At 35.3% G+C, this 13,354-nt stretch overlaps 1 protein-coding gene across 3 annotated transcripts in view; it reads left to right on the forward strand.

The window, feature by feature from the left end:
• LOC123009971 (cell wall protein DAN4) overlaps positions 1–13,141 on the forward strand; it is a 17,506-nt gene extending 4,365 nt beyond the window's left edge. For 2 of the 3 annotated variants that reach the window (XM_044406567.1, XM_044406569.1), the window contains exons 2-4: positions 3,913–3,996; positions 6,945–9,621; positions 12,159–13,141. In XM_044406567.1, the coding sequence (XP_044262502.1) occupies positions 3,913–3,996; positions 6,945–9,621; positions 12,159–12,944 (3,547 nt within the window). In that variant the 3' untranslated portion in view covers positions 12,945–13,141. Of the gene's footprint in view, positions 1–1,366; positions 1,445–3,912; positions 3,997–6,944; positions 9,622–12,158 lie in introns of those variants that run through there. The other variant, XM_044406568.1, reaches the window with a different exon arrangement.
• The last annotated feature ends 213 nt before the right edge of the window (positions 13,142–13,354 follow it).

Consider the following 13,354-nt stretch of genomic DNA (forward strand, 5'->3'; position numbering starts at 1 on the left):
AAGACTTTTGAAGAAAAGATTCTCAATCTCAAAAATATCGTTTCAAGATTAACGGAAACAGTTTTTTATTTTAAAGAAAAACAATAAAAGTCACATTTCAAGATCTTAATTTTCCATTGAAAAACGTTAAAACATTCTTCCAAAATGAGTTGTTTCAAGATTTTAATTTTTTTATTTTTCAAATAACTAATTTTTTAATTAAAAACATCTAAAATTTTCTTTCAAGATCTCAACAAAGAGGAATTTCAAACAAAAAAACTGAATAATCTTGATTTAAAATCAATTAAAGATTTCATCTAATAAAAATTATACTCTACAATCTTGATGACCTCAAAAAGATTTGATTTTGATACTACGCTAGAAAAAAAAGCGAGGCAGCAACTATATTAAATCATGACCAACAAAATAATTTTTTTATAATCCAAAAAACATTAAAATATTCTTCCAAAATCTTAATAATGTGTAATTTTCTTTCAAAATCTTGACGAGGAATAATCTTAATCTAAAAGCAATTAAAGATTTCAAAATTTGAGACAACAAATATTCGACGATCTTAACCTCGAAAAGATTAAGTTTTGACACAATGTTAGAAAAAGAGATAAAAACACACATCGTACGCAATGAAGCGAGACACCCGCTGTGGTCAAATCATGACCCACTGGATTTTTTTTCCAAAACGTTGGAACATTCTTCAAAATCTTAATGAATTGTTTCAAGATCTTAATTACTTTTTCATTCAAAATATTTAATAATTTTTTTGAAGTTCTTGCTCGACAAAAAGCAATTTAGAAAAAAAAAAGAAATAATCCTGATCTAAAAGCGATTAAAGATTTCAAGACCTGATAAAAAGGTATTCTCTACAATCTTAACATTGAGAAGATTAAATCTTGACACAATGTAAGAAAAAGACAAAAAACACGAATGTAATGAAGCTACTGTTGTCAAATCATGGCCAACTAGATTATATCTTTTAATAATGAAATAGACAAAGGTTGAAGTGAGATAGAAACAGTTTTGTTTTGTTTTTGCAAAATAATAATAATAATAGTAGTAATAATATCTGACTTAAGCTCTTGTGACTTAATTAATCCTCATCCCATCTGAAAGTTTATTCCCGGTGCACTCCCTCGGGACTCATCCTGGCGCTAAAATCGCCTCGTAAATAAACCGTCGCTTGGTCGATATATTCTCGTTGAAATATCTGTCAGTGGACCAGCCGTTGCTGCATCATTAATGCACACTGCTGCATCGCGAATCGCTCTAAAGATAGCAAAGTGGCGGTGGCGGTGGTGGTGGCGGCGGCACAAACTCTGCCTCCGTTGGTCCAGCGGTCAAGGTCGAGCACCTGACCAGAGCACTCTCTGACTCTTCGCCAGTTGTGCCATTGACTCCGAGAAGTGTGCATCAAAGCGAGAATTGTGCTCGACTTGGAAATACACTCAGGGTAAAAAAAATTACACGATTTCGTGTGGAAATTTTCAGTTTTTTTGATCAGAAAAGTGAAAAATACTAAAAGATTTTAAATTGTGATATGGGGATTTGGGTAATGGCCGCGAGAGGGGAGGTAAACTAACCCCAAAATGACCAGAACAATAATCACAAACAAATTTAAGTCTTGTGTTATTATTTTTCTTTTTACAATAAATCATAAATCGGATCAAATTTTTGTCAGATTGTTATGAAAACTTAAAATTTACTTTAAAATTTCGTTAACTGTGACTAATGTGATGGCCGCAAGAGGAGAGGCATTTTACAAAATTTGACCAAAATAATATTTTGCACCAAAAATTTTCTTAGATCAAGTCATCCATGATCAGTGTGATAGCCGCGAGAGGAGAAGAATCTTCAAAATAACCCTCTAAATAAAAGTTTTGTTTAAATAATTAAAAAAATGTTATTTAATTGAAATTCAAATTAGTTTTTTTTTTAGTGTTTGAATTTGTTGTCAAGTAATGGCGAGGTAAAAAACATACTTAAATGAACAATTTTTAGTAAAAATCCTCGATTATTTTTTGTTTTTATCGCGAGAGGGGTAACTAACCTCAAAGTGACCAGTGACAATTGTTAAATTTCAAACAAATACAAGTCTTGTCTTTTTTTCTGATCTTAATAAATTGGTACAAAATTTTTGTCATATTATCAAGAGTTAAAATTTACTTTGAAAATCTAGTTAGCTAAGGTTAATGTGAAGGCGGTAAGAGAGGAGGTTTCTTACAAAATCTCCATTAAAACGCACTATTTAAAAAAAAAATCACAAAAATAATGTTTTGAAACAAAAAAATGTTATGTTTGTTCTTAACAAAATTTTAAGTAATGAATTAAAACCTTTGTTGGATATTTGATGTCAAAATTTGAATTTTTTTAAGATCTAGTCGACTATGGTTAGTGTGATGGCCGCGAGAGGGGAAGTAACCAACCCTTGGCTCGTTAGAAGAAGGGTCTTCGACACTAATGACGAACAATAATTAAATGTCAATTAATGTAATGGCCGCAAGAGGGGAAGTAATCTTTAAAACTACTCCCTAAATGCAAATTTTGTCTTAAAAACTTGAAAAACACTTCAATTATTGTTCTATTTGCTTTAATATCATATTCAATTAAAATTAAAATGTAATTTTCTTTTTTCTTAATTATTTTTTTGATGTAATGGCCGCGAGAGGGGAGTTAACTACCCCCAAAATGATCAGTGACAGTAATTATTTTCATAAATAGGATCGAAATTTTTGTCAGATTATTATCAAAATGTAAAATTTACTTTAAAATCTAGTTAACTGTGATGGCAGTAACAGAGGAAGTATCTTACAAAATTATTATTTTGTATCAAAATCAAAATAAATATTTTGAACCTAAAAATGTTATAATGTTTGTTAAAATGCTAACAAATAACAAAATTTTAAGTAAAAAGTTTTGTTTAAATAATTGAAAAAATTACATTAAATTGAGACTAAAGGCAGTTTTTTGTTTTTATTGGCGTAATGGCCGCGGGAGGGGAGGTAAAGCCCAAAACGTCTCTTAAAATGTATTATTTTCATAATTTTTTTAAAAAACAAACCTAAAAATGCCGAACCTTCAATTTTCACACCTGATTAGAGCACATTTCCTGTCACGGCCATCGAACTTTTACCTTTATTTAACCATCGCAAAACTCCTGATTCATGGAAATCCGACTTTCTTCCCTCTTCAAATTCCATTTCCTGCAAAATTCCCACATTTTCCCCTTATATGTCGTTCGATTTACGTTCCTTAACGACACATCCCATTACTCGTCGACTTTTATGTCCCATTGTAATTCAAACTCGTCCCATTTATCAATTAATAAACGTTTATTTGCCATGAATGGCGAGCATTAGCATATTTCGAAATCTGGGTTTCTAGGCATAAAACCACTTGAGGGCTTGTTTAATATAACAAACTAAAAAAATTTTTCACAAGTACTGTTAGTTATAGTTTCGGTGTTTGAAATCACGTGGGAAAATTGGGTTAAGGAGCATTTCTTAATGATTAATCGACGTTATGGTATTGTGGAGCACTTAATATATGGGTAGGTGCAATGGTACGATCGTGTTGGAATAACAAGTAGGTAAATACCACACCTACAACCTGTTGCATGCTTCAATAGAGCCATTGACACACTACCTAACCCCAAATTACCGAAAAATGGCCCCGAGAGGGGCGGTAATGGCCGCGAGAGGGGAAGTATATGCGTGCATAACTTTTTTTTTATTATGTAACGGATTTATATCATCGGATTCACAGCCGTTACATTAGAATAAATAACGTTATTGTTGCATCGTTAATAATTAGCCGAATTGAGTAACCAAAACGCTACAGTTATAACAACGCAATTAAGTCGGCTGGGATAATGGCCGCGTGAGGGGAAGTCGACACTGATCACTTGATTTTTGTTTACAGAAGCATGTGGCGGCTGCTTCTTCTCGCCCTTTTGGCGGCGGCGGAAGACTCCAACGACGGGGACAGAAAGGTGCTAGGGTCTAGGTGAGTGTTTTGCATTATTTCGTGTAGGTGGCGGGATTTGGAAACAAGCGATAGAGTAATGGCCGCAAGGGGGAGGGGGGTGATTAATTTGGTCCAATATTCACGATTTTTCAAATGTCACACATTATGGCAAAAATAAATAAAATTTGAAATCAAATAATGAACAAAAAATGTGATTTTTTAGTTGTAATGGCCGCAAGAACAAGAGGGGAAGTAAACATTAAAAAATAAATAATTTTGTTTTAAAAACGTGTTTTTTTTACCAATTTTAAATGAAACGTTATTAATATTCAACAATGTATTGGCCACGAGAAAGGAGGTAAATTAGTGTAAAAATAAACAGAATAATAACACAAGGCGACAAAAAAAAGTTGTGTCGTGACAACTTGACACATGTTATATCATTTTATTCGTCTCAGCAAGACAATGCACTAAAAAAAATTCAAAAAGTCCACACACTTTGAACTAAATAATTTTTTTGGCTCAATTTTAAGGTGGGAATCAACCCTTCTAATTTAAATGAATTTAAAATACTTTGAATTTAAAAAATCATTACTCAATAACTATTATGCCGATTTCCTTCAAATAAAAACCATTTTAAAGGGATGGCTTTACCCTTTAGGAGGATATGAATTTGAAATTGAATATTGGCAAACTTTCCTTCGAACAGTGTTCGAAGAAGTTCGAAGTAAATCGAAGTAATCTAAGAAAAACCCTACGAGTAAATTTTTTTTCTTTTTCGGCATCGTGTAGAGCATCTTTTTATTAGTTGGAATCCAAATTTTTAAAATAATATACCGAGTAGTTTTTAAGATATAATTTTTTGAAGTTAAGGTTTGCTATTCAGGTATTGCGCCATATAGGAGAAACTCATGTTAATTTTACTTAAAATTGCATTTTTATAAAAGTATTTGTTTTAAGACTCTTCTTTTGCTTAAAAATGGTTTGCACCTTCTTTGTTCTAATTAGAATAAACAAAAACTGTTTGCTTACTTAAAACAAATAAATAATACCTGCGTACTAATTAAAGCAAATAAAGAGTTTTTTGTTTTAAAAATGATCAATGATCATTGAGCAAAAAGGATCTAGAAGTTTAAAGCAGTAGCTTTAAAAATAAGAACAAATCTTTTTCAAATTAAATGACTTTCCATTCAGATTCTAAATTGTTCACTTTGTTCTAGCTTCCTGAACTTTTTTTTGAAAATGTTCTCAGCCAATGCTTTTTCATCACTTTCTACTGATATTGAATGCAATAAGTCAGTTGCTTCGTGTGCAACTGTTATTACAACAATTACTATCTACAAGCTAACTGAAGCTAATCGTACCAACAAAATAAATCAGGTGTCTTATTGCATTTAACATCACTCAAAAGTGATTAGAAAGCATTTGCTCAGAACATTTTCAAAAAAAGTTCAGAAAGCTAGAACAAAGTGAACAAGTCGAAATCTGAATAGAAAGTGATCTCATTTGGAAAAGATTTGCCCTTATATTTAAGGCTCGTACCTTCGTAACTTCTAGATCCTCTTTGCATAATGATCAGTGGTCATTTTTACAACAAAAAAACTCTTTATTGCTTTAATTAGTACGAAGGTACTCTTTATTTGTTTTAAGTAAACAAACAGTTTTTGTTTATTGTAATTAGAACAAAGAAGGTGCAATTGAAAGTATTTTAAATTCATTTAAATTAGAAAAAAAAAAATTTTGTTCAAAGTGTGAACTTTTTAATTTTTTTTAGTGCATTTGATTTGTCTCACTGAGACGAACAAAATGATATAAAATTTGTCAAGTTGTCACGACGTGACTTTTTTTTGTCGCCTTGTGTAATAGTAAAAATACTATCACAATTTTCGTTTAAAATGTGTCAAAATAAGTGAAAACTAAAAAAAATTGTGCTGAAAAATATTTTTTTTGATAGTTTACATTAAAATGTAATCTTACAATCGCCACGAGAGGGGAAGTGATGAAATAAAACCTAGCAGTATACGTATAATGGTCGCCTGAGGAAAGGTTAACCATTTTATTTGAAAAATTTTTGCCAAAATGAGATCAAAACTTGTTAAATTTGTAACTAATCTTATCAAATTACGTTTAAAATTTGATATTTGATCTTGAGATAGAGGAATATGTAGCTCTTGCCGCAATAGGGGAAGTAATAATTGTAAAGTAATAATAAATGTATAAATTGTGTGAGTTAATGGCCGCGATAGGGGAAGTAATAAAATAACAACTAGTAGAATGGCCGCCGGAAAAGAGGTAAACATATCAAAATGAAAAAAATATAAAGTGCTCTCCATATCTAAAGAATTTTTGAGAAGAAAATACAAAAACATTAAAATCTAGAATTCAAATAAAAATAAAAGAATAAAAAAAAACATGTAATGGCCCCAAGAGGGGCCAAAAGCGTCCCAAAGAGGGGATTACGCGTCCTGTAGTAATATGTAATGGCCTAAAGAGGGGAGGTAATAGTTGAAAATGTAGAAATTGTGTGATGTATAGTCGCGAGAGAAGAAGTGTTAAAATAGCAATTAGTATAATGGCCGTGGAAGAAGAGGTAAATGTGCGTGTAAAAACACGCTAAATTTTTGATTGATTTTATGAAAATCACATTTAAAATCCCAATATAAAGAAACAATTTTTATTTAAAATGTATCTAACCATGTAATGGCCGCAAGAGGGGAATACGCGTCCCTTAGTAACATGTACCGCAATAGGGGCGGTAATTTTGCGATGTAATGGCCGCGTGAGGGGAGGTGTCCCTCGAAACAATTAACTGTCAATTCCGGCTCAGCGCTCACTCGATCGTGTTACAATTATCTTTTCCGTTTTAATCGTCAACAAACGGTGCCCATCATTGCTAACCAGGCCATAAATATTAGCAATTTTTTGCCATTTCATTAACCATCTGTGAATCATAAATCTCCTCTCACAGTTATCTCGATTTGTTTCAGTGTCGTCACATCGGTTTCCGTCATAATGGACGCCGGAAACGGTTCGAAAATTTACACCGATGCGGTTGGCAAGCCTGTATCAAAACCACACGTCGCAACTGATGTTGCCAGTCCCATCGAATTACTAAATCCCGATCGATATGAGTTTTACACATTTGATGATGATGGTGATTTGATTAAAAGATTGATGACACTAGAGGAAATCCAAGATATCATAGCAACCGGTGATGATGACGTCACACTTGATGCTTTCATGCCGGAAAAAAGAGTCAACGATGTGGTCAATAATGTGCAAAATGTGCTTAAGGAGGAAATCAAGCAACATAAGAATCCGGAAAAACCGGAGTTTGATACTCCGGATGTGTCCGATTCGTGGAGTATGATACTTCCAGCCGTTTTTGGCAACTCGGGGGCGGATATTAAGCCGGAACCGCCCACTAGTCACGTGACACCTGATACGGTGTTGGTAATGGCCACCACTGAGCAAATCTCGACCACTCAGAAAGTCATGACTTTGCAAACCGATGGTACTAGTAGTACTAGTACTACCACTAGTACTACTAGTACTCCTATGATCAATGTTGAAATCATCACAAACTCAAACTCGACGACTGAGAGAACTGAAAACTTGTCACCTGTTGTTGAAATCAAGCCACAACAGGACGTCGAGTTCAAAAACAACGTAAGGAAAGGGACGAAAAGGCCTTTCCCGGCCAAAAGTACCACCTTTAAGCCCTTAAGAAGGCCCACAAGGACTACGACTTTAATAACATCGCCTTCCACCACTACAACAACCACAACAACAACAAAACCTCCAACAACAACAACAACAGAACTTGTGGAAGAGACGGTAGTACCAGAAGCCAGTGTCCAGTTTGAGAAAATCGCACAAGAAACAACAACTACAACAGAGTTGTCCACGACAACAACAACAGAGCTTGAAACAACAACAACTGAAAAGCCTAGTACCACCGAAACAACCTCAACTGAAAGGCTACGAATCACTGAAACGACAACAATTTCAACTGAAAGGCCAAGTACCACTGAGAAAGTGGTACCTGAGACGACAACAACTCCACCGCAAGAAGAGACGTCAACTTTTGGTACGTTTAGTACCTTTTTCCTGATTAATGATAACAAAAACCGGCCAGAACCCGACTTGAGTACCCTTGGTACCGAATACGTGACGATCAAAACAGTGAGTACCAACACAACAGAATCGACAGTACCCGATCTTGAACAGTTCCTCCTCACCTCAACTAACATCTACGAAATCAATTCGCAATTATCCGAAGGTACTAGCACTAGTAGTGAGGAAAAAACCGAGACGACCGAGGCGAGTGAGAAATTTTTGATCCGACTTACGAATCCAACGGAAGTACCATCGACCACGACCGATCAGACGTTTATTGAGACAATTGAACAACTTATTTCCCAGGCGGTTGGTACGCCTGGACCGGTCATGGAAACACAAAAAGAAGCCTCGATGGTGGAAGAAATGATGATAAAGAGTGCGAATAAAACAATGGATGAGGTTATGGCCGAGACTGCCACAGCAGGTTCCAGTCTAATAGGCGTAACAACAGTGGTACCAACTACCGAAACTACAACAATCGACGATCGTGATTTGTTGAGTGATTCAGTTGATTCGCTTTTGTCGCAAATTTTGCAATTCTCGACGACCGTGGAACCAGAAACTACGACAGTAGTACCAACCACGGTACCATCCGAGAGTCACATCATCAATATTACAATTATCCGGAATGAACCCAAGCCGGCCAAAGCTGACTTGAGTCTAGAAATGGAATACGACGCGATGATTGACGAAATGCGCAAAAATGGTACCTTGGTACTCGACGAAACCACTGTTGGTACCACAACTGAGGAAACTACAACTGAATCTAGTACTAGTACCAGTAGTACCACAACCGAAGCTAAACCCTCAATTGAGATCACAATTAACGAAAGTACCAAAAACGATTCAGGTGGTACCTGGACTCTTGTTTCCACTCTCTCCCCCCACACAACTCAACCTCCTCAAACCACTCAATCCCCACTTATCTCAATTGTTGATCCTCCCGCTCCCGTTGATTTGGTCCCTAAACCCCTCCAAGGCTTCGGATTGGAGGACAGTACTGCCAACCTAGACACCGATATTTACCAATTCGTCCAATTGTGCAATGAATTGGCTTTCGGATTTTGGAAAAGTGTGACAAATGGGCTAAGTTCGGCCCGTAGTGTCGTGGTGTCCCCCTTCGCAGCCACCTCCCTCCTCGCTATGGTGTTCCTGGGGGCCCGGGGGGCCACCTCAGGGGAGATGAATGAGATTCTCAAACTGGACGATATGGTAACGTTCAACCCCCATCTCATTTTTAAAAATGTCTCAGAGTCGATTGAAGCTACCCCCGATTCGGGGGTGGCCGTCTCGGCCATTATCAGAGAGTTGTACAGTGATAGGAGTAAGGGGAAGTTGTTGGGCTTCTATAAGGAGAGGGTGAGGCAGTTTTATGACGGGCATGTCGAGGAGGCGAGTTTTAGAGAGATTGGGGATGTTATCAGGAGGAGGACTAACCTCCTAGTCAAGAAAAATACAGATGGGAGGATTGCGGAGTTCCTCAAGGATGGGAATCTAGTGCCCAAGCCGCCCCTGGCTGGAGTCAGTGTCAGCATTTTCCAGGTTGGTGCCCCCTAAGTTTACAAAAAATGGCAACGTCGCAAGCAAAATCCAATAAATATTGATATTTAATGCAAAAAGTTGAGCGCGGCCCTGGAGTGATAAAACACCCTGTACACTTGCAAATAATCTTACTAAATGCAGCTTCGGCAATTGTAGGTGTACCATATCAAAAAGTGTGTTTTTTTTTTGCAAAAATATGGTCAGTATTTTACGATGTTTAATTAATGAGTCACCCGGTATATATGTATTTATTCGTTGTAGCATTGTTAAATTTTTGGAAAAAATATTTTTTGTAGTGGTCTAAAGTCTGGTCAAAAGTGTAAAAAAATAATAAATTAGAAAAACCACACCAGAAATATGGCTTTTACCCAACTAGGCAAAAATTTAAAAAAAATGTCGGTTGCGTTTGTAAAACAAAAGATGAGTACGGTCCTGGAATAATGAAACACCCTGTATAATTGTAAAAAAATAATGTAGTTTCGGCAATTGTACAACATGTATTTTTTATTTTCAGAAATATAGTCAATGTTTATTAATGAGTTTATACATTTTTAAAACGTTTTTTAATTTCCTCAAAATTTATTTATTTTTACAAATCTAAAACAAAGTCTGGTTAAAAGGACCCTAAAAATGTCATGATTCTGTTTTCTTAAATTATTTCGATTGCGGCGTTGCCAAGTTATTCACAAATGTCATAACACAATTTTTAAAAAAGTTCTAATTTGCAAATTTGCGATTGCAAATGACTTTTCATAAACCAAAGGAAGTGGTTCTTTGTTTAAAAAGTTGGGTACGATCCTGTGATAATAAAACATTCTATAAATTTTGATAAAATATTAAAAAAAAAGATCTTCAAGAATAATTTTCGATTATTGAAAAAATAAATAAGTGAAAGTACGAAAAAATTGTCGGTTGTCATTTGTAGATAAGAGTTGGGTAATTCACCGGAATAATAAAACACCTTGTATAATTGTAAAAAAAAACCATGGACGTAGTATTAATATTATCTCTATGAAAAAAACATATTTGATGTGTTTTTGGCGATTGTACAACATATCAAAAAATTTTATTTTTATTTTCAGAAATATAGACAGTGGCAGCAGATGTTTAATTAATGAGTCACTCTATAAAACTTATTTTTTTATATAATTTTTAAAATACGTCAAAATTTAAATTTAAATCAATATCTGTTTAAGAGTGTTCTAAATATGCTACCATTCTGTTTTGTTTTATTATTTCGATTGCGACGTTGAAAAGTTTTTCAAAAATTTCATAGCAAAATAAAAAAAACTCTAATTTACAATAGCAAAACATGGTTGTATGGTATTTTATAGACAACAGAATGTGGTTTTTTGTGCAAAAAGTACCCTGTACAAATTTTGATAAAAGTTTTTTTTCTTGAAACAAAAACTTCAAGAAAAATTTTTCACTAATGAAAAGATAAGTAAATAACAGCACAAAAAAATTCAGTTGTCGTTTGTAAAATATTTAGGAAAGATTCTAGAATAATAAAACATCCTGTATAATAGGAAATAACTTTATTTGGTGCAGTTTTGGCGACTTCCAACATATAAAAATATAGTTTTTTTCCAAAGATATAGTCGGTATGTCTTGAGTTTAATTAATTAATTTATTAATGTATATACTGTATATACTTGTTTTTTTATATTTTTTAAAAACTGAAAAATGTATGATATTTTTATGAGTTTAAATTAAACTCGGAAAAAGTGCCCTGAAAATGTTACGATTGTTGTTTTATTTCGATTGCGGCGTTTCAAAAATTTCCAAAAAAAATATGTTAAATTGCAATAGCAAAACAAGGTTTTATGACATGTAATAAACCAAAAAAAAAAAGATTTGTATAAAAAGTTGGGTACGATGAAATAAAAAACACCCTATACAGGGTGCGCCAGAACTTGCGCCCCAGAGAAAAATGCCATATAAGGTAAGATACCAGGAACATGGAAAAAATGTTAAAAAAATTTTATCTATAAAAATTTCGAAGTTATGAGGGTTTAAAGTTTGCACTTTGACTATTTATTTCTGTTGGAAAAATAATTTTTCAAGTTTTTTTGCTATAGGCTATTAAAAGAGGAAACAGGGAAGCTGTATCCTAAATTGTAACTTTGTTCAATGTTATTTGTGGCTTTTATTGGCAAGTCCCTTTACTAAATAATTGTAAAAAAACATATACAACGTCATCAGTATCATTAAATAGATATAAAAAAATGTCAAATGTCAAAAAATATGTCAAAATTTTTTGACAGATAGAATTTTTTAAACATTTTTTTCATGTTTCTGGTATCCTACTTTACTTGAAAATTTTGTCTGGGGCGCGAGTTCTGGCGCAGCCTGTATAACTCAAAAATATTCTTAAAAAAAATCTTCATAAACAATTTTTGATTATTGAAAAAAAATCAGAGTACGAAATAAATTGTCGGGTATAAAGGTTGGGTAATACTGTGAGATTATAAAACACCTTGTATAATTGTGAAAAATAAAAAATCATCCTGTATAATTATTTTAATTTTTTTTAGACGGATTGTTCGCAAGGTTCGACGGAAGGCCGCGACGGGGAGCTCCACTTCGTGGTCCTCCCCTCGCTCCGCCAGCGCCGCCTCATCCCCATCCCCGCCACTGTCTATCGCTCGGGCTTCGTCGCCGGCTACGAACCCAGCCTCGACGCCACCGCCGCCGCCCTCGGCTCCAAAGACTCCACCATCTCGACAATTTTCATAATCCCAGGACAACAGGGCGTCACCGCCCCCGGGGACGGCCTCTCCCGCCTCGAGAAACGCCTCGTCGAGAGCTCGTTCAAGAAAGGGGCGTGGTCACGCCTCCTCCGCTCGCTCATCCCCCGCCCCGGCTTGGAACTGCAAATCCCACGTTTCCAACACCGCTCATTGGTCAACGCCACCCAATCCCTGAAACGCATGGGCTTGCACGAGCTGTTCGATTCGCAAAAGGCGGATTTGAAGGGGCTGAACGGCGCCGCCCACGAACTGTACTTGTCCGACGTCGTCCAACTGAACGAGTTTGCGACGTGCGGGGAGGGGCGAGTTGGAGAGGGGCATCACAAGGAGGTGTATCCGGCCACGGCGGAGAGGCGGAGCTTGGACTGGGAGTACTACCAGAGGGCGTTTCATGACCCGTTGCATGATCCCAGGTACCTGGATTTGCCGTTAGCGCAAAGACCGAGACAGGCTAGGTTGCCCGAAACGCCTAGGTTGAGGTTCGATCGGCCATTTTTGTACTTTGTGAGGCATAATCCGAGTGGGCTTATTTTACACATGGGGAGGTTCCATCCTAGGTTATTGCCATAAGGTGGGGGAGGAAGGTGTATATAGTTTGAGATGGAACTATCGAACTGAGAGAGATGGATAGTTGCATGTCGAAAGCTTTTATTCACTAATTTATTGTAAATCTAGACGATTTGTGTGTAAAGTTGGATCTTAAATTATTTTAGTGCAATTTTTGTATTTTTACCTTAAGAATTACAAATAAACAAATGACTGTTTCACTAGTTTCATTTTTCAACAAAAAACACCAAAATAACCGCAAAAATTTTAATTTGCTGCCAACAAAATTACAGGAAACTGCAATCAAATGAACAAAAATCAATATCTATATGTGAAAATTTAATTCTGAAACAATGTTACTGCATTTTATGTGCGAATTTAAATTCGCCGGCAATTAAATTACAGGAAACTGTAATCAAATATAGTAATTTTAT

Source organism: Tribolium madens, unplaced genomic scaffold (genome assembly GCF_015345945.1).
Source record: "Tribolium madens isolate multiple individuals breed KSU strain unplaced genomic scaffold, Tmad_KSU_1.1 Scaffold_7;HRSCAF=85;Tcas5.2_LG10, whole genome shotgun sequence".
Lineage (NCBI taxonomy): Eukaryota > Metazoa > Arthropoda > Insecta > Coleoptera > Tenebrionidae > Tribolium > Tribolium madens.